This window comes from Callithrix jacchus, chromosome 16, assembly GCF_049354715.1.
Source record: "Callithrix jacchus isolate 240 chromosome 16, calJac240_pri, whole genome shotgun sequence".
Lineage (NCBI taxonomy): Eukaryota > Metazoa > Chordata > Mammalia > Primates > Cebidae > Callithrix > Callithrix jacchus.
The window spans coordinates 61,834,261-61,856,936 of NC_133517.1; the positions used below are offsets into that span (position 1 = coordinate 61,834,261).

General features: G+C 37.6%; 1 protein-coding gene across 21 annotated transcripts in view; it reads right to left on the minus strand.

Annotated features, from left to right (window-relative positions):
* KHDRBS3 (KH RNA binding domain containing, signal transduction associated 3) overlaps positions 1-22,676 on the minus strand; it is a 196,766-nt gene that overhangs the window by 100,901 nt on the left and 73,189 nt on the right. For all 21 annotated transcript variants that reach the window (XR_013528082.1, XR_013528080.1, XR_013528079.1 and 18 more), the window contains 2 exons: positions 13,361-13,477; positions 5,456-5,602 (listed from right to left, as the gene is read on the minus strand). Coding sequence is in view for 15 of the 21 variants with exons in the window: in XM_078353122.1 (XP_078209248.1) it covers positions 5,456-5,602; positions 13,361-13,477 (264 nt within the window). In the remaining 6 variants the exon portion in view is untranslated. The remainder of the gene's footprint in view (positions 1-5,455; positions 5,603-13,360; positions 13,478-22,676) is intronic.

The following is a 22,676-nucleotide window of genomic DNA, read 5'->3' on the forward strand; positions in this document are numbered from 1 at the left end:
TGTGCTATGCAAATGTTAAATATTTGCCCTGCTGAAAAGTGTTAGGAGGTGTCATACTAAATTATATGAAGCTAAAAATAGATTTATGCGGAAAGAACACAGTAGAGGCCCTATTCAAAAACACTAAAAAATTAAAAAATATTCTTCTAAGTAAGGTTAGGTGATGATAACGATATCACAAAACTATCATAAAGTCCATTTAAGATATCGTCTGAAAATCTACATTTAAAAATAGTATAGTAGGGAAAGAAATACGAAATTTGAATCAATCACATCTGAGGTTAAGCTTAAATTTAACCAACTGAATTTAACAGCTATGTAATTTTGGACAATTTTTTAAAATTCTAGGTGACTATTTCTCCTGGTATCAAATGAACACTACTGATATAACCATTACAATTAGAGTTTTCTTGGTCTTTGAAAGAATGCTTTTAAAGTAATAGGAAATGCAAATCATTCATAGTAGCTTACAGATAAACTTATTTTAGTAATTTTACATTTTAAATTATCATTTTAACTCCCTGTCTGAAAAGTGAACTATTATAATATTAACACCATTATGAATTGTAATGAGGGAAAATGTGATTAAAATTTTGATTAAGTATGTGTAAGCAGGACTTGACTATCCAGTGAGCTTAGAATCTATTCAAATGCATTTTAGCCTGAAGAATGGAGAAAAAGTTTTTAAATGAAAGCATTAAAACAAACTCATTGAAGTTCAGTGGGCTCTCTGTTAGGAATTTACTCTACAGATATATTTGCCAAAATAGGCCAATATTTATGTCTGAGGTTAATCTTAGGATCACTGTATCTATTGTGACCTATAAAAAATAACCTTAATGTTCATTATTTGAGGACCAATTAAATAAACTCTCTAACATGTATATAATGAAATATTATGCAGACCTTAAAAAGAATGAAGTAAAACTATATATTCTCATAGGAACAATGTCCAAAACCACATAGGTTAAATTGATATGACATGTGACTTCTGGTACAGCTAAGGGAGGAGCTCAGCAAAGCCTCTGCTCTGAAAAGCAAAATAAAAACTGACAAATGGTCAAAAGTAACCATTTTAGGAGTCTGAAAACTGACTAATGGTCAAAATACTAAACTGAAAATACAATATATTTATTCATTTAAAAGTGCTACCTTTCAGGTAGGAAAAAGGGAGTCTGGCCTTCTTCTCTAGGGATGCACCTAGTATTGCCTGCCGTCTTGGGTGGCATCAAGAAACTGACCAACAGGCTAGACAGAAATTGGACAAAGATTCAGGAAATAAGACAGTCTTGGGAAGCTCGTTACACACCTCTGGCTGGATAGAAGGCTATGTGCATGGACAGCAAGAGAGTGAGACAAAGCTCTCCAGACATCCTCTCCTAAAGGAGAGGGGAGACAGGAGGAATCCTGGAGGAAGGGAAAAGCCAGGGCAGACAGGATGAGAGTCTTCTTTGGATCCACTCCCCTGTGTACACACACAGCTCCATCTTCAGAGGATGGAAACCTCCCTAACACAGGTATCTGAGCACAAGCTCCCCCTGCCTCCCCTTGGCTGTCCACTAAGTAGTGCTGATACACACAACATCTCTAGCAGGCCAGGTTTGAAAATAAAACCAAGAAAAAACATGTTAAAAGAGATATTATTAGCTGTGACTATGAGGAAGACAGACTGCAAATTTAGTCCAACTAAATTATTAAAGAAACAGAAGACTAAAAAAAAAAATAATCACCTCCCACAAAAATAACCCCTCTGGGAAGAAAATAAATCAGATTATAGGTTTGCTATAATATGTTATCTAAAATAGTTTTCAACAAAAACTAAGAAACATGCAGAGAAACAGGAAAACGTGACCCATATTCAAGGGGAGAAAAGCAGTACAAAGAAACTGTCTTGGAGAGGGCCCAGATATTGCACTTGCAACAAAAGAAAATTTAAAATCATATTATCTGCAATGAAAAATTTACTAGAGGAGTTCAATAGCAGGTATGAGCTGGCAAAAGAATTAGTTAACTTGAAGATTGGTCCAGTAAACTTACCCAGTCTAAGGTACACAGAGAAAAAAAGGATGAAAAAAAATGAGTCTCAGAAATCCATGAGACACTGCCATATGTATCAACATACATGTAACTGGAATTAGGGGGTGTGGTGAGGGGTAGAAAAGCAGAAAAAGTTTAAATAGCTGAAAACTTTCCACATTTGATGAAAAACATAAACCTACAGATGCACAAAGCTTAGTCAACAAATAGGATGAACATGTACATCACAGCCAAACTGCTGAAAACCAGAAGCAGAAAGACTTGACAGCAGCAAGCAAAAAACAACAGATTATATACAGTAGAAGAGCAAAAACGATTAACGACTCCCCTTATCAAAAGTAACGGAGGTCAGAAGGTGGCAGAGTAGCATATTCAAAGTGCTGGACAAACGAAAACCAAAAACTATCAACCAATAATTATATAACCTGTATTTTAGGAAGAACAAAACATTTTTTGCTAGCAGACCTAGGTTACAGAAAAGTCTAAAGAAAAACCTTCAGGCTGAAAAGAAATAATACCATATGGCAACTCTATCCACAGGAAAAAATGAAGGGCACCAGAAACAGTGTAAGTTAATATAAAAGACTCCAGAAAAATACTGTGCTACAAACCAGTGCTACAAATAATGTGCTACAAATCCCTCATAATTACAGATGCAAGAATTCTTAGCAAACTATTAGTAAACCATATCTAGCGACTCTAAAGAAGACTATATGCCATGACCAAGTGGGATTTATCCTCAGAATCCAAATTGGGCTTCACATCTGAAAATCAACTAATGAGATACACTGTTATTAACAAAGTAAATGAGATGAATACCACACAATAATCTCAGGTGGGAAAAGATCTGCAAAATTCAATATCCATATTTATACACATATTCATGATACTCTCACCAATTAGAAATATAAAAGAACTTCGACATGACAAAGGGCAGCAATAAAAAAGAGCCTATAGGCAACGGTGCAAGACTGAATGCTTTCCCCCTAATTTTAGCAACAACTGCATTGATGGTTCTAGTCAGTGTAATAAGGAATGGAACAGAACAGAAAATAACAATACTACATTTTAAAAAATTAAAGGCATCCATATTGAAGAGGAACTAGTAAAATTATCTTTATTCATAGATGACATGCTCCTGTATTTCACTAATTAGGATTCCACTTAATCATTGTAATGATTCCATTAAAAAACACCACACTGCAACTAATAAACACATTCGGCAAGATCATGAGATACTAAATCAATATACAAAAATCAATTGTATTTCTGTATACTAGTAACCATCTAAAATGAAATTTCAAAAGCTGCACTTACAATAGTATCAAGAAGTATACAATATTTACAAATAAATTTTGCAAAAGAAAAGGAAAAGTCTGACACCCTGAACACTATATAACACTGTTGAGAAAAATGTAGAAAGTTATCTTTTTTAAAAAGTGAAGAAACATCTCTTGTTCATTGATTGGAAAACTCAAAATTGTTAAAGTGAAAATTATCCCCAAAGTGATCTACAAATTTAATATAATATCTATCAAATCCTAGCCAGCTTTGTTTTGTTTTACAGAAATTAAGAAGCTGATCCTAAAACATATATGAAAATCTTAAGAAGCCAGAAAAGCTAAAAAAAGTTTGAAAAGCAACAAAGTTCGAAGATTTATACAACCTAGATTTCCAAATTCACTTAAGGCTAAAGTAATTAAGAGCACACTACTGGAAGACTAGGCCTATAAATCAATGAAAAAGAATTTAAGAATGCAGAAATAAACCATTATATTTGTGTTTAGTAAATTTTCAACAATGATACCAATGTACTGAATGAGGAAATAAGTGTCTTTTCAACGTACGGTGCTAGGAAAACTGGATATCCATCTAGAAAAAAAATAAATTTAAGAGACTAACCTCACATGTACAAATTAACTCAAAATGGATTTTAAGTGAAAGAATACTAAAAAACATTGAAAAGAAAACAGTTGAAAATCATAGTGACCTTCATTAGGCAAAGACACTTTTGGCCAGTCCAGATTTGGTATGAGGGAAATTAGTTTCTACCTCTGGGTGAAGGACTTAAAGGTCATGGGATAAAAGGTGCTACTGCAGCCATCTTTGGAAAATAGAATCTGCCTCACTTGGCTGGATCCACACTGTGTGGTCCACACTGCATGCTCAACAAAACATACACCTCTCCTTAACTGTGGTCTTGCCATAGTTTCAATTTTGTAGTCATTTATATGAAAAACTGATTCATATCTGACTTTTCCATTAAACTCCATGAGAGATCATGTCTTTTATTAGTTCACACTTGCCTATCACATAGTAAGCCCTTATAAATTTTGTTTTTAAACTAAATGAATAAATAGATTGTCACATTTGCTTGTGGGAACTAAAGAAAATACTAGCTATTTACGTTCCCAGGTTATTACATATTTTATGCAATTCCATGTCCTGGCTTTTTAAAGGCAATAGTGACACATCCTTTCCCTATAAATGTAATAATTGTTTTCCTCACAGATAATGTAATCGCAATACATGTGCTATAGTATGTAAGTCAATCCACCAAACTAGCCTGGGATGACTAAAGACAGTCTTATCCCAGAAAGCTATTTGGCAGATGTGTCAGCTTCTATAAAATACATTGTCTGCAGAGCCAAAGTGTTGAATGCTTTATGATTCTTTTTATCAAGAGCATGCAAATGACATAAAAAGTCCTTTTATCAAGAGCATACAAGTCACACAAAAGACTTCAATCAACATTTGCTAACAGAGGTAGAGATGTATTCCCTTTAAATTGTCACATCCTTAGCAATGTCAGGGTGTTTAAAAGGGTTAAAACAGACTGTCAATCTTTAACAAAACATCCAAAATACCAGGCAGAAGCTAAATAGCCCTATCCGTTCTGTGCTCATTGTGATTATGTCTGTTACTGTATTTATCATGTTGTACTGAAATCATCTGTTGATGTCTCTCTTTCCTCTAAATTACATCCTATCTTATACTAAATGAGGGCAGGGACTACTTTTATTCAAGTCCGGATGCCAATGCCAAGCACAGTGCATGGCACACAGAAGGCCCTAATGCTTTTGTGTTGGTGAACCAAAAAACTGTCAAGTGTCACATGAAATCGTAGGACTTAGAGTTTCAAAACCCGAACTAGTGACTGTGCTCTGCAAGTTTTTTAGCCATGTAACCTTGGCCCTATTATTTAATCTCCCTAAAACTCCAACACCTCATATATAAAGAAGGAGCAATGCCAGGTAATTCACAGGGACACTGTAAGGTCTACTTGAGGTGATGTCCATAAAGCTTTTTAGCAGATAAGGAGCTATGCAAATAACAGTTACAGACAAGAATTATCAGGGATTAAAGTAAAGAAAGGACTTTAAAGTACAAATTAACTATCAAGAAAAACTGTACTAACAGGGATGAGGAACTTTTTGATTTCTTCCAAAGCATGTCCCATCCTGGCATAAGCTTCTGCAGGTGGGGCAAACACTTCAATGAGAACATGGAGATCATCATTGAGATGGAAGTACTTTGCTTCTCCACTTTTCCTCAACTCTTCTTCCTAGAAAAAAGAAAAAAATAATATTTAAAAACATCTAATTATAAGAAATGCAAATATATATATATATAAATAAAAACTACCCCCCCAAAATAAAAACAGTCCATTTGGCACATGGCTGTCATAGAAAATTCACGTGACAGCAGACACCACTCTAACAAAGACGGTTTAGCTATAAATGTGGTCCTGACATTCCCAGGCTTTTACACAGTCCAGAGCTTCCTCCTGCTGCTGGAATAACGTCCCGCTCCAGTGCTGGCTGGTAGGAGCCCCATCATCTGCTCACTTCTGCTGCTAGGGTGCCTTCACCTTCTCCAGTCTCCTTTAGTCATCCCTCAGCAGCCACTGCACACGCTTCCTTTGTGCTTCTCGACCTGGCTGAGCTCATGTGCTCACGTCTACACTGGCTATTTTGTGTCTGTGATGCTAGTACGAGGCACTTATCACTATCTGAAATACCTTATTTTAAAAAACACATCTATTTTCTGTTTTCCTTAGTGAAAAGTGATTACCATGGAGCAGACACTGTGGCTGCCTTGCTTAGTGATGCATTTTCCATGTCTAGAAGAGTGCTTGGTATACAGATATTCAACAAAGATTTGTTGAATGAATGATTAAACATTCATTCAATGCTATGTCAGTTTGCTTGTTAACACATTCATTCAAAAAAACATTTCTACATGCAAGGCACTATATTCTATCTGAGAATAAAACAAAATGAAAGATTTTATTACATTATTTTACATAATTATGACAAAAGTTTTTAATCTTTGTTTACATAATGAAATTCAGGAGGAAAACTAAAAGAAGAAAAAACAGATCATTAAGGAACTACTAATTTTGCTCCATTGTCTTTTCCTAACTAACCTTCAATTTTAGGTCCTGATTTTTCAGAATCTGGGTCTTCCATTAGTCTTTGTTTCCAATGTTAAAATCAGACAGATTAAGATTAACAGAATCTGAGACTAATTCTCAAAAGATAAGAAATCTTTCTAGTCTCTTAAAAAGCCTATCTCATAACCAAGAGAATCCCTGGTAACACCACCTTGTAATTTCACAATTAGGCAAGAGGCCAAGGATGAAATGCTAGAGGTACATAACCATTGACTTCACCCCTGAAAGATTCAACTTCTGCTACTTGACTAATTTGAACTCTTACAAAGAAAAGAAAGACTAATACACAGAGCAAGAAATGGGCATGGGATTCAGTCAGCCATATTTTCATCTCAGCTATGCCAGTTACTAGCCATGTGAGTTTAGACAGACTGTATGTAATCCAATACTTAATTTGCAAAACCAGTTCATTAGTAGCACATGTATATTAATGTAGAACTACTGAGAACACAAGGGACAGCTTTATATACACGCCTGCTCAAAGGAGGCCGTCTATATACTACCTAGTACACTGCCTAACATATAGTAGGCACTCGATACATGCTAGCTTCCTTCCCATTAGTAGTACAAAGCAGGCCAATGGAGGGCCACAGCCCTACAGGGTCATGGGGTGTCCCCTATGGCTGTGCTGAGGCACTTGATCTAAGATGTAAAGAGACAGGACACAGAGGACTGGAAAAGACAGCTGGGCTCAGGGGGCCACGCCACTTACAAGTGGAGACAGGCAAGGCCCTGAACGTCCAGAAGCATCTGTATTTATTCAGTACAAGACAGGGGGAAGGGTCGGGAGTGAGGTCATCTATAGGCTTAATGATAGGGCATATATAATCATGTGAGTAGCAAGCAAAGGGTCATGCCATTAGGTCGCCTAGTCAGAGAGGTGGGCTGTGTGCAGTAGGGGGCTGTGCCGTGCGCAGTAGCAAAGGGTTGTGCACAAAAAGGTGGTCCACCCCCATTAGGTCACCAAGGCAAGGAGGTGAGCTGTGTGCCACAAGTGCGGTACCCAACACTTCTTATCTGGGGGCTGGAGACTTCAAAGAATTCCTATAGAAAGATGCTGTAAACCAATGCAGTGGGAGCTGACAGAATGTGCTCTTCTCTGAGCTATATTATAGAAGGATGATTAGCCGGCACAGTAGCGAGAAAAGCTGACAGGGTGTCCAAAAACATGGTGTAATTATACCAGAGGGGTTCTTCTCCCTCAGTTATTCGCCTGAGGCCTACTTTCCACAAGAACGGGATGCAAGGTACTGCAACTCCGTTTCAGGAGGAATAACTCTTACTCCGAGCTGGCCACGCAGTGGGTGCCCAGTGCTGCCGTCTAGGCCCTGACCCGCCATATAGCACATGCCCCTTCAGGCAGGGGTGCTGTCACTTGGGTCATTGGTTCTTGTCCTGGCCTGCGTTTTCCCATGTACTTGCTTCTGTTCTGTGACTGCTCTAGACATCCCTCCTACTACAGACGACTATACAGTTATATAGAAGGATTAAGGAAATCAGCACTAAATGTGTCTGTACAGCTCTGACTACAGACCCTTATATGATTATATAGAGAGATTATGTGGAACTAAGTATGATTACACAAATAAGATAGAGATAAATAAGCAGTAAATTATACTTCAGATACTAATTGTGCCTGGGGTCTGCACAGCTGTCCTTCCTTGGTGCACATGTTGGGGGGATTACCCACAGGCCAGAAACTAAATGAAAAAATATAAGGGGATATATGTAAATATAAGCTCCCATAATATTCTATAAATTCCCTTTGAAATTTGTCTTGACTATAAAAAACATTATACCAACTCTTCATTGTTCTAATCAGAACATTTCAACTATTTGATTTGAATCTCTCTCATTGCTCAAGTTTTAAAAATTGGATTCTCGGCCGGGCGCAGTGGCTCAAGCCTGTAATCCCAGCACTTTGGGAGGCCGAGGCGGGTGGATCACGAGGTCGAGAGATTGAGACCATCCTGGTCAGCATGGTGAAACCCCGTCTCTACTAAAAATACAAAAAATTAGCTGGGCATGGTGGTGCATGCCTGTAATCCCAGCTACTCAGGAGGCTGAGGCAGGAGAATTGCCTGAACCCAGGAGGTGGAGGTTGCGGTGAGCTGAGATCACGCCATTGCACTCCAGCCTGGGTAACAAGAGCAAAACTCTGCCTCAAAAAAAAAAAAAAAAAAAAAAAACTGGATTCTCGCCAGGCGCAATGGCTCATGCCTGTAAGTCCAGCACTTTGGAAAGCTGAGGTGGGCAGATCACAAGGTAAGGAGATCTAGACCATCCTAGCCAACATGATGCAACCCCATCTCTACTGAAAATATAGAAATAAGCTGGGTGTGCTGGCACACACCTATAATCCCAGGTACTCTGGAGGCTGAGGCAGGAGAATCGATTAAAACCGGGAGGTGGTGGTTGCAATCAGTTGATCGTGCCACTGAACTCCAGCCTGGTGACAGAGCAAGACTCCGTCTCACAAAAAAAAAAAAAAGTATTCTGTGTACAGCAATTCATCTCTGAAAGCACAAATTATTGAAAAAACATTTATCCTTTTCTAATAGAGTACCAAAATAATGATTTTAATGAGTGATTATAATTATTCATTCTTATTCAAGCATTTTTATTTCTATCAAAAACTTAAATTGCAACAGAGAGGATTTATCATAGCTGTAGCCATGGTACAATTCCAGAGTAAGGAGATATTACCAAACGATTCTATAGATTAATAATGAGAGGCAATGCATTATTTGGAGAAAAGCACAGATGTTGAAATTCTGCATTAAATCCCAAACCCAACATTAGTTGTATGACTTGGGCAGGTTACATTACCCTCATCTTAAAGGGGTGATTTTTAAGCGGGGAAAATAATAGTATAGTACTTACCTCAAGGTTGTTATAGTAATAAAGGAATTAACAGACACAACGTCCTTAGGATTAAGCCTTGCACATAATAAGCACTCGGTAAATGATAAATGTAGTAATAATAATTATTACATAACTATAGTTTTATTTATTCTATTATTGCACAGAACAGATGATGTGGGCAAAACATCCAGCATGATGTTTGGAATAAACCGAAGGCTCAAGAGCGGTCAGAGCACTGTCATGATTATTATGCCATGTAACTAGATGATATACGGCAGTAATGACTCCCATTATTTCATCAATGTAGCAAATAAATGAAGAAAATAAATTATATTCACATTAGGCTTTAAACAGTGAACACTGAAAATCTAAAAGCATGAGATTATAACACAAAGTAATGGAAATCTCTTTAGAAATGAACATATTATTAACTGATAACTGCTGAAAATTAAAATTAAACTAGTAAAAAGGATCAACTGAAATCAATATTTAAGAATTCAGGCAGTGATGGGCTGATTATAATATAGCAGATTATAACATAATATAGGGATACTAGTAGTATCTTTTTTTTTTTTGAGACAGAGTCCCACTCTGTCACCTAGATTGGAATGCACTGGCTTGATCTTGGCACACTGCAACCTCTGCCTCCCAGGTCAAGTAATTCTCCTGTCTCAGCCTTTGGAGTAGCTGGGATTACAGGCATGCACCATCACATCTGGCTAATTTTTTTTATTTTTAGTAGAGACAAGGTTTCACCATGTTGGCCAGGATGGTCTCAACTCCTGACCTCAGTTGATTCACCTGCTTTGGCCTCCCTAAGTGCTAGGATTACAGGCAGCACAGCGCCCAGCCAGTATCCATTTAAGCTGCAAACCTGTTACTTAAATGATCACCTGTGGTCACTTTCAGTAAAATGCTTTAGAAAGAATGACTGATGGATCATGTGACAGAGGCTACAGCACAGTATGGGCAAAAAATGGGGAGGAAGGTACAGATGGGCAAGATGTAGACAAGGCAGGTGGAAAAGAGTTTAGAGAAGAAAATGACAGACTTGGGAATTTATGTTATCAGTTCAAGCCCAAAGAGCCTGGAGTAGGCTAAGTTGCAACGCTTGCAGACACAGGTTGACGGGGCCAACAAACAGATGCAGAGTTCGAGTCTGTGTGCGGCTGAATAACAATGCAGATGCCCAGCTGTCTCTTATGTGAGGCTCAGGACAGTGTCTGGATACAGCAAAAACCTAAGAACAAATTAAACCTGAGAATAAACTGACATTTGGGAGGATTCAAACAATTCTGAGTATTCAAATACTAAAATGCCACAGAGCCTTCACACAGCAAAAGCCTGTCTGGTGAGGCTTTTTCCATGCTGCTTAAACAGCTGAGGTAGTTCCTTGAAAGGAGATGACAATTCTCACGTTTTACTCCTCCTCCTCATCATCATCATCTTCATCATCTCCTGGTCTCTTCCTTATCATTTCCTAGCCTATGATTAATCTCTGCTCAACCAAACATACAGAGAATAAGAGAGCTATGTTAAACCCGGGGAAAAGGGCCATTTGCACACAGTAACTATGGTATCTCCCAGTGTGCGAGCTTCCTTCTAGTCCTCCCAAAACAATGAATTTCTCTAATTAACCCAGATAATATATTCAAATTCTGTGAATCTCAAATCCTAGGAAGGATCTGGGACATTTTACTAGAGTGACTTTACACTGAGGAGATGAAACACTTAGACAATTTGAGAATTAACAGAACTGATTCTGACCTAATGCCACTCCACTGAAGGCCACCAAGCAGAGTGGGGCTTATGGGATCAGAAGGTAAAGGAGACTTCTGGTCCCAGTCCACTGACAGTGGGTTCAGTGGATTGTAAATCCACAATGTATGCTACTCCCCTCCCTGGTTCCCAAGAGTCTTGATGGAACATACACATTCAGCCACTTGCAGAATCCCCATATTGATTCCCAAAGAAACAGAAATGAAAGATATCAGGGAATGGGTGATAAATGGTCTGGAAAAGATGGTCAAGAGTGTAAAAACAGGGTGTCCCATGCAAATGCAAAGCAGGCACTCAGCCAGGTTGTCCAGAGGACCCATTGCAGCAGATGCTAGAGCACCTCATTCCCCAGCAGCCTCCATGCAACTCAAGGTGCTCATCAGCAAAATGGCCACAGCAACTGGGAAGGAAGTCACACATTACTTCACAACACAGACCCCCCTCAAAAAAGATGACCAGCTATTGACATGCTGAGTGTGCAATATGCCAACAGCAGAGAGACTTGATATACAACATAATCTGGAAGGCCGGCCAAGCCCTGACACCAAGCTGATAATATTTAGGATCCCTTTCATTATATGGATAGTCAGGCCCTTGCTGTTAACTTAGGCATATAATCCGGATAAAGATGTGCCTTCCTTCTTTCCCTTCTACCTGCAAAATTACTGGTGGATGCCCTGATTACTACCACTGTATGCTACAAAACACTGCTTCTGACCAAGCAGTGGTTCTGATCAACCCCTTAACAACAAACTAAATAAGTAGGAGAGTGGATTCCTCCTTGTGGGTTTCACTGCTCATATCATGCAGCCCATTACCAGATGGCCTCATTAGAGCATGAACTAAGATATCAGCAAGGGTAGAGTACTTTCCTGAAAAATACATATAATTTCTGACCAATTGACCAAATACATGTTTTCATTTTCTCCTACTACCAGAATAGATGAGTCAGGGAATTAAAGTCATAATGTAAGACAGCAATGTTTAGTGAGTAATTAAAAAACCAGGCCATGAACTGGAATCATTTTAAACACCTACTGAAAATTCATTTTGAGGTTCTACCCTAAACAAGTAGAGGTATGGGAATCTATATTTTTAAACAGTATCCCATATAAATCTTATACATGTTAAGTTTTCCAATGCTGTCGAAAATATATGGGTGCTGGTGTCAGAAAACCATGGTTTTATTAAATTGTTAACCCAAAACAAAAAATTTCTCAAATTAACCCAGATAATACACTCAAGCTCTCTGAATCTCAGTTTTCTTACATGTAGAGTAAGGAAAATATTATCTCCCATCATTTTACCAAGGATAACATGAAGAAATGCATGTAAAATGTTTCACACAGTGCCTGACTCACAGTGGCAGTTCAATAAACAGTATCACAAAGATATCAATAAACAAATACTGGCCATTTTTATTATAAAAACTATTATTTAGATGGCTTTTTGTGTGAGGATGTTGGATTGTGTCTAAACAACCTTTGTTTAAAATATCACTGTCCAACATTTCATGTTATGTAATCGCTCAATGTGGATTTGGTTCTCAGTAATATAAATCTTTTAATAATGAGAAAACAACACGTCTCATTAAAAAACAATGTAAGTGACACACATTATGATATGTGAAAATTCCTTTAAGAATTGGCATATTTAAGAAAATGATCAATAAAAATAACAGTATATATTTAGCTACTTTAAAAAATGACTATTAATGTGAATGCATCTAAGTAAAACAATTATGTTAGAACAATAAGCAATCATTAAAACACTTAAAAATCAATTTTAATAACATTCTAAAATGCATATATCAAATAAATGACAAAAAGAAGAAATAAAAGTATATACATTATAAACTCAACTACAAGAAATGTCTGCACAGAAAGACTCCAAAACAATCTAAAATGCAAAGAGTAATGGATGAGACTATACACAGCTTTTATCTCTTTTCATGATAATTATAATATTATCTTACTTCCTATGAGGTGACATATTACAAATGCAATCAAAACTTTAAGTATTATGCTTTTATTTAATGTCTGACTATGAAGGTTATAGATGCAGGTTTAAGATACTACATATTCTGAAGCAGACCAGAGCGACTCCATTTTCTAAACAGTATCACAAATATATCACCTTATGTAATTATGTATGAATATAATGAATAAGAGTATATAATATAACATGACTCACAATGTAGTTATTTTCTATAATTAATATTACCTTGGCCTTGTCTCTCATGGAACCTTTTCCAAGGATGGACATTTTTGTCAAAGTTTCTTCTTGTAAACGCTTCAGAGAATTGCCACGTGGACCCAAAAGTTTTCCCACAAAGTTGAACTAGGAAAAATAAACAAACCAACCAAATTTGTAGCATTTATATCTGAAAGTAATTTCTTAATCTTGAACATTAAGAAACACTGTCGTGTGCTACACATCATTGATTAAAAGTAAATATTTAAGTTTCTGCTACATGCATCAAAAATATGATGTTCCCCACAAACCACGTAAAACAGGGCTAAACATAAAATAAAAAACCCTGATATATTTCTTTATATTTATTTCAGTGATTGCGGTATTCCACAACTGTGAATGAAGCTAGTTTCCTAGAATTTCTTGGTTGCTATCCTAAGAGTTTTAGCACACATTAAATATCACCAAGAATAAACACTTCTAGGATGAGAATGTAGGTGAGGAAAAATGACACCAGGTGTCTCTAACATGCACAAGACTGGTCACTGTGGAGCACCTGGTTCTTCTACCTGCTCAGCCCTTAGATCCGGTTATTTAATCAATGAGTGGACTGGCCTAGATGAGCTCTTAAGCATTCAATGGCTGATGGAAGCCTTATAACAAAATTCATTGCTACTAAAATAACTAGTTACGGGAATGTGGGCAATTTACTTAACCTTTTATGTCTGGGTTACTTATTTAACAGGCAGAATAGTAGTGAATTAAATTAAAGGTATGTCTTCTGTAACCAGACTACCATGATTTAAAACCTAGCCTTTTCTGTTTGCCAGCTGAGTAACCCTGCACAAGTTACCTACCTTCTCTACACCTCAGTTTCTTCATCTGTAAAACAGGAATGACAACAAGACCTACCTTTATAGGGTTGTTCTGATGATTAAATGAGTCAATATAAATAAACGGTTTAAAACAGTGCTTGCCAGGTAACAGACACTCAATACATACATCCTGAATAAAACAATTATTAGGAATTTCACACAATTTTTAAAAGCCTTGCTATAATTAAGGTAAATCATGACTACTTCTTGCTTCCCAATAGAAAATCATCAGGGAGGAAACTGTTCGCCTTGGTAAGATGCTTGATTACAAACTCACATAGCCGCCGATTCTTCCGCGATTCATGCTACTGCTGTGCTGTTGCTGTTTCTAAGAGCAAACTGTTCCTCAGTTTACCTAACTATGGCAATTGAAGTCATTTTCCTGAAATAAGTACTTAGCACTTTAAAACATCTAAATGGTATTTTTTCCTTCCCACTTTTAATTTTATCAGTCTTCAACCAAAACTCAAATACATATTTTTAATCTCGGCATGTAATTATTTTTTGCTTGCTAAAATGTTATTAGCCAAGATTATTTTTAGTAAGCAAAAAAAATTACATTTTAAAATATAAAATATTTTAAATATAAAAGTTATTTTTAAATATATTTATGATTTTTTAAATATTTTTAAATATAAAAGTTATACTTGCAGAGTTTACAAAGTCCAATACTATGTGAGGGTGGAAAAAGTGGAGTAAATGGGGAGCAAGAATCAGGTGGGACTGGGTACTGACCCACACACAATCCCACCTGATTCTAGCTTCCCATTTACTCCGCTTTATCTTTCTGAAAATTCTATTATTTGGACACTGGACATCCTGAGATGGATCACTTTCTCTAAATTTCTCTTATTTTTTGTGTCTCTCTTGTTTTACTTCCTGGAAAATTCAGCTACATTTCCTATGTATCTATTGATTCCTTCATCTCTGCTACCAAATGTTTAACTACTAATACAACTATCTCATAGCTGTTTCTTCTTTACGGTGTTTTGTTTATATTTTGTGGAAACAATGAAGTTTCTCAACCTTTCTGAAGATATTGATGAAAGCAGCCCCTCCCCACCTTAGAGTTTAAAGCACCTGCTTCTTCCAACAGTCTCCCCTTCCCCATTTTGTGAGCTGGTTTCTGTTATGGGCATTCCTCAGATGTCTGGTAATCCTCTACCACCTGTTCTTAAAAATTCATGATTGCTGACTGAAAGTTCTGTTTTCATACATGGGACTTGAGAACAGTAATCTTCGCTGTAAATATGGCAGCCAAATTACTTTATCAAGAGCTACTGAAATATCAGTATCTGTATTTCTTTTCACTTAGGTGAGGCACTTCCCTGAATAGAAACTCCTTAATCTCTTAAGAGGAGGTGTAAGCCTAGCTGCCAGAATACTGGGAATCCCATCACTAAGCACACAGACACTTTTATTTAAAGGAAACAATTCCCTCATTTTCACTGTGAGATATCACCCTCATCCTCAGTTGTATCTGTCTGTGTCTTAGAGCCTCACAGTGCTCCAATTCAACCTCTTCAGGAAACCTCTGTTTTTTTGCTCGAGTGTGGAGGGGCAGATGACTGGTTTTATAAGATGAGAACATCTTGTGATCTAACTATTTCTTATACTTTGCGACCAAGTCTACTCTCGTCAATGGTACTCCATAAATCCACCTTTACAGTAATTGCTACCTACAATTCCTGAGTACTCTTGAGCTTTCCCACAGTAACGAACATGTTTCTGGTTGAATTCTTCTCTGCCTGCCAGCTCAGGGTTCTGCTCTCTCTGGTCTCCATTACCATGTATCCACTTATTTTGCAAGCACCAAAATTTTACAGACATCACTTGCCTATTATTGTCTCACACTCCCATTCTTTTAATCTTCATAAATTTATGCCTTTTTTATTTCATTTATATTTAATAGGTTTCAAAAATGGACCAAAATAAATGTGGATTGTCAAATAGTCATATTCATCTTCCATCTTAAGTGGTCAAACAGTTCTGAAGTGATAGAAATTAAGAGGCTTTAGAAATCATCCAATTCAAACATCTAATTTTATATGGAAGAATCTAAAGTCCACAGAGGGATATGATTTATTGAAGGTCACTTGATAGCATTCTAGGTTAAAAAGGAAAAGCAATTTATATGACTTTTATATGCCTTTAGGGGTTTCTTGTTTCCACTTAACTTCTGTTTGTCTTTTGTTCACAAAAAGTACATAAATGAATAATGTGACAATCAGAAACTTTTATTTTCCCTCTCAACTCTGTTAGCCACGTAGCTCCCCAGTCAAGTAAGTTCTATCTCCCGAGTCAAATCAACCCTCCTGTGTCTTAGGCTTTTCATCTAAGACACTCAATACATACATTTTGAGTAAAAAATTATTAGGAATTTCACACAATTTTTAAGTCTCACTATCATTAAGGTAAATCAAGACTACTTCTTGCTTCCCAATAGAAAATCAGCAGGGGGGAAACTGTTCGCCTTGGCAAGATGCTTTACAAACTCACATAGCAGCCACTTCTTCAGTGTCTTACAGATCTTAATACCTACTGTGGGTGAAGGCTGACTGAATTAAATAAGAAAGTGTATGAAAATCACCCACGAGAGCAGCCAGCAGATTGTGTATACTTCATGCCAAATGAGTCAGTAATAAGTAGATGAATTTAACTATTGTGGAGATATATATATATATAAAATTTTATCTGAATAAGACCCACCTTCTCTGGAACTGTATCCCCCTCAGTAACAATAGCCAGGGAGCCACAGGCTACCAAGGGAGCCATCACACTGAAAATGGCACGACCTGGCCCAGGCCACCCTGATCAGGCAAGAAATTAACCTTTGACAAGGTCAAAAGTCAAGGGATTCTGAGGTTCAGAACTAATTATGTGGATACTGAATGTCCTTAGCGCTGAGTCACAATAACAGTAATACACTTGGTTGCTCCATCAGGTTCTCAAGCTGCAGATGTTGCATCACCTCCCTGTGGGGCATTTGGAAATATTTAGCATGTTTATTTGGTTGTCACAATGACTAGGGTCACTACTGGGACTTAGGGGCAAAGGCCTATAATACACACATCAGAAACAGATGGTCCTGCCCTTCACAAAAGTGTCCTGTTTAAAATGTCACTGGGGCCCAGGTAAGAAATACTGCTAGAGGGAATAGCCACAGACAATTTCTTGGGCATAAAGCCCTTACTACTGTCTTCTCAGTTTCCTCCACGCATTCTATAAGATACCCTAATGTACGTTTTTTTAAGAAAAATACGAAACAAAACAAAACAACAAAAAAAATCCTTCAAGGTAGCCACAGTCAGTACTCACGAAAAGAAAAGCCCTAAGCATTAGATAGACTGAGTATGTATTTTGGACTTTCTGGATGGTATAAACAATAAACAACAAAGGCGGCACAGTTCTCATATTTGCCCTTAGTCCCACAACACCTCCCATGTCCCACTTGCTATGGGTTCTGAAAGAGTGTCATTATACAGTACCCCATCTTATCAGCAAGGTGAACACAGTGGTTTCTTAGCATCTCTAGTCTTCAGCTTCACATTTACCAGGTGTGGCTTATAAAAGTCCTTACATTTCAGAGTCATTGTAAAGATTAAAATCTCAGATAAAGTGCTAAGCACTGCGACAATGTTAAATTTTACCTGAGTTCTGTGCACCTAAAAATAGTGATGATTAAGAAATCTCCCCATCCTTTTGTGTTTCTGGAAAGTGCTTCTTGTAAAGGACCACTCTTACCCACATGACTTAGATAAGACTCACAGATGACCCTTTAAATACCTACAGCAAGGACCCACACAAACCCTCCAAATTCCCATTGTTTTCCCCCTTAAAAATTAGCTGAACTGTTCGTTTCCACTCATGGATCAGAAAAAGACCTATCTCCTGAGTTAAACTTTAGTTCCACTTCCCTCCTCTCTCCAGACCCCTGAACTCTGATGCATCTTTGATCTGAACCAGCAGACAAGCTCTGCCCGAAGGCCCCTTTGGAAAACAGGCCAAGCTCAGAGTAGTGTTCTCTGGTCACCTTCCCATCCTGCCACTATTACCCATTTATCTCACTTCCTCACACCGTACTGGCCTCTTTCACTTCACCCACAAAAGAAAAGCCCTTTTCTGCCTGACTTCTGAGATACAACTTACAGTTGTCAGGGTCAGTGTGTTCTCCCTTTTGTAATAACCCCTCTCCCTACTGCCAGAGTCCCTTTCTGTGCTCTTGCAATCAACTTTTCAAATAAAGTTTCTCCTTATCCATGTCTTCTTTGTTTTTTATTTTACATCTATATCTGCAAGACAGTAAGAAATAAGAAAATACATTTTAACATTCATTTGTATAAATAACCTCATTTCTCCACGTAAATTCATCTGTCCATTAATATTCATTTATTAATAATTTTATTTGTTCACATGCATAAAATTATCATTTTACAAATTTAGATATTATCATTCCTAAGACCAATAATTTTTCTCCAGATGTCAATTACTGTATCTCTCACAGACACACAAATGTTACATTTTTAAATACAAACCATCCAGAGTCCCATTATTTTCTCCATTAAAGATTAGCTGAATTATGTTTCCACTAATCAATCAGAAACAGTCACATACCCTGAGTTGGTTTTCAATTAATTATGAAGATGGTATAACAAAATACAGCAAGTATATTCGAGTTGCACTCATGATGATAAGCTCATGATGTATAAGCTACAATAATTATGTTAATCACTGGTAAAGACCAAGTGCCCTTATGAACTAGCTTTAATTGATCTAAACTATATTGGTGACATGATGCTGTTCCTTGGGGAGCAATTATAGGTAAGCTGTCATTTCATAAACAACTAAACCTCAAGAACATGTCATGTTCTCCATTAAATGGTTTCCCTCAACTAAGTGCTCACCAAAAAGTTGATTAGCACAATAAAGGGATATTTTATTGACCTCAAACTCAACACTCAACACTGAACTTGGAGCTCTGCCACCACAGCTTCAAACATGCTCTTCTTCCAGAGTCCCTTAGCCCAGCAAATGGCGCAACTATCTTCACAGCAACTCAAGCCTGAAGACTGTCACCTACTGTATGAGGGCAGTGACTAGGCCTTGTGTGTTACTGCTTTCTCTCTCCAATATCTGAGTAGAGAGGGTGTTTAATATATATTTAATGAACTAATTAGTTACATGTTTACAATTTTATCTCCTAAACATCTCTTAAACCTGTTCATTTCCTTCAATACCACTGCGACCACCCTAGTCTAGGCCCTCATCACTTCTCCCCAGACCAGTTTAGAGTCCTTTCTCTGTATCCACTTCCATCTCCTTCAATCAACAGAAAGGTCTTTTGAAAACACAAGGGTGCCCATATTACATCTCTGACTGAACACAATTCGTCTGTCCTGTGAGACAGAGTGCCAATGTCTTGCTACTGCTGTGAAAAGCCCTCCCGGGCAAGCTCTGGCTCACCTCTCTAGCCTTATCACATTTCTGCTTTTAATTTTAGTCATTCTGGATTTCTTTCAGTTTCTCAAAACTGCTGTGCTCCAAAAACTGCACATTCAGTTCATATGTACAGGGTTGGAAAGAACGTCACATCCACCCTTTAAACAATAATAATAATAAAAAAAACTGGACAGAAAGCAAATTAACACTGAAGTCCCTGGGCAAAAACTATTTCTCTCTGTAGGTATCTCTGTCCATGCATCTACAGGGAGGAATAAAACTCAAGCATTTGCTCACCTGGGTGGGTAGCATGAGATTATGAAGCCCTGGAAACCACCCAATTAGAAAACTTGAAACCTTCTTAAGAGCTTTTTCTGCAAAATATCCCTTCTAGCCCCCAGGCACTCACAGAGGTCAGAGAGAATAAAGAAACCGCTTCCCCTGGGGAGCTGATGGGGGATAAGGTAGCCATGGGTGAAATCTGCACAGACCCACCTACCCTATGTTCTCCTCCTGAACAAAAACATAATCTTTAGGAGGAATCAGTGTTCAAGGCACCATTTTAGAAGCAGAGACCATCCCCTCACCAGACAGCAACCCTGCTGGCACCTTGATCTTGGACTTCCCATCTTCCAAAACCGTGAGAACCTAAGTTTCTGTGTTTATACACTCCCTAGTCTCAAGTATTTTATGGCAGTAGCACAAGTGGACTGTGATACCTTCTGGTATTTAAAAAGAAAATAAAAGTCACATTCTGCAAAGTTAAGTGACCCGCAAGATAAAAAAAGATTTGTATTTATTTAATTTTTTTTTTTTAAGTACAGATGGGGTTTTACCATGTTCATCAGGCTGGTCTTAAACTCTGGACCTAGGTGATCCACCCGCCTCAGCCACTCAAAGTGCTGGGATTATAGGCATCAGCCACCACGCTTAGCCAAAAAAAGAAAATTTCTAATACAGCATTTGCAATTGAGTTAAACCTCTTGACCCGACACATACATAATATATCATAACTATTATACCCCATGAAGACCATAATATTATATTCAATTGAAGACATCAAAACTTTTTCAAAACAAACTGTATTCTACAGAAATTATGAGTCCCTATTTGTAGTAAACTGCATGATTTTCACACAACCTTAACTGACTTGGCAATGAGAAAACTAGGGCTAGAACGTTCCACTTTAAGCTATCTTGGCTATCTACTATTACATAACAAACTACTTTCAAACTGAATGATCTTTAACAATAACCACCTTATTTATTTGCTCACAATTCAGCAACGTCAGCACTGCCGGCTCATGAGTTAGTGGTGGCTGTCCGTGGGGACTCCAGTTCCCGCTGGTTTGCCTGACTCTTCTCCATCTGAGTATCTTAAGCGTCCACTTACCATGGTGGCCTCAGTGTGACAGGCTTGTGCATGGTGTGTGACTTCCAAGGTCAGAAAAGCAGAAGCTTTCAGTCTTTCTTAAAGCTCAGGCTGGAACTGGCATTGTGTCAGCTCTGCTGCAAGCAGTCAGGTAAGCGAGACACAGAGCCGTGCAAACTCTTGGCAGGGCACCAGGCAGGGCCTGAAGGCATGCATGTGTGGTCATGGGCAGAGCGTAATATACTACACCACTGACAAAAATGACAAAGCTGCCATTGATTAAAAAGTTAAATTGTAATACCCTCAAACATTATGCTCTTTGCTAAGACCTGGCAAAGACTACCTGCCTGCCTTCTTTTTCCTAAGTTGAAAAGCAAGGTAGTGATTTCTCTGAGGACAGAAACCTCATCTTACTCATCTTTGTACTTCAATGACTGTTTAGAACAGCACGTGTGACAGGCAAGCAATATTTCATGCACACAAAAGTGAATGACAAATGCCAACTGAAAGTAATGTCTAAAACGTATTAATCACTACACAAGGTGTTAAACAAAACCTAGACTATACCACACTGGAAGAGACAAAAGGAAGCACATTTTTGGTGTATGGAGCCTAACTGGCCAACAAGGACTTGTAATTGAGCTTAAGTTCTAAGTGTTTATTTAAAAATGTTAAAAAAGACACCTGAGAAAAATTGTAAAATAAAGCATATTAGTGCTAGATAAACATAAACAATGTAAAACTATTTTTCTAGAGGTGGGTCTAAAGTAGAATGTAAAAAGGAGGATGTAAAGAATTTTTTAAAAGATGTTTGGATATAGTACACGATACAGACAGTTCTCGACTTCCAATGGTTTAACTTAGTAATTTTTGACTTTATGATGGTGTGAAAGCAAAACATATGCAGTAGGAAACGTTATCTCCAGTATCCATACAACCACTCTGGTTTTTCAATTTCAGTGCAATATTTGATAAATTACATGAGATATTCAAGACTTTACTATAAAATAGGCTTTATGTTAAATGATTTTGCCCAACTACAGGCCAATGTTAAGTATTCTGAGCATACTGAAGGTAGGCTAGGCTAAGCTTTGATGTTCAGTAGCTTAGGTGTGTCAAATACATTTCTGACTTACAATAGTTTTAACCTACAAGGGGCTTATTGGACAAAACCCATTTTAACTGAGGATCGGTATATATCTCAGATCAATTTAAGAGCTAAGAAACAGAAAGAAAGAAGGCCAAGAAGCAGGTCCATCAGTACATTCCATGGTTACAGCAAATGTAAACATGGTAGTTTATAGGTTATCACCTCAAATGTTCCACAGTCTTAAGATAGGCAACGTAAGAATTATCCCCCGACATTTACACCTTCATGCCTTCAATAGGTACTGTGTGTGTATACAAACACATATTTATTGATCTAAAAATCGTACACTTGTTCTATCACTGGTCAATACTGCAATACTTACCTAGGCGAAGAGATTCATCATTAACACTACTATAGGTAGAGAAATAGTTTCAATTGAGAAGAGTTCTTGTCATATCCAACTGGATCGTAGTTGTTTCTAATCTTTTTATACAGCTGAGTTGTACTAGGCACAAAAGAAGGATCAGCTCCATGGCTTTCTCACTAATTTAGATTGTATTTATCCACAACC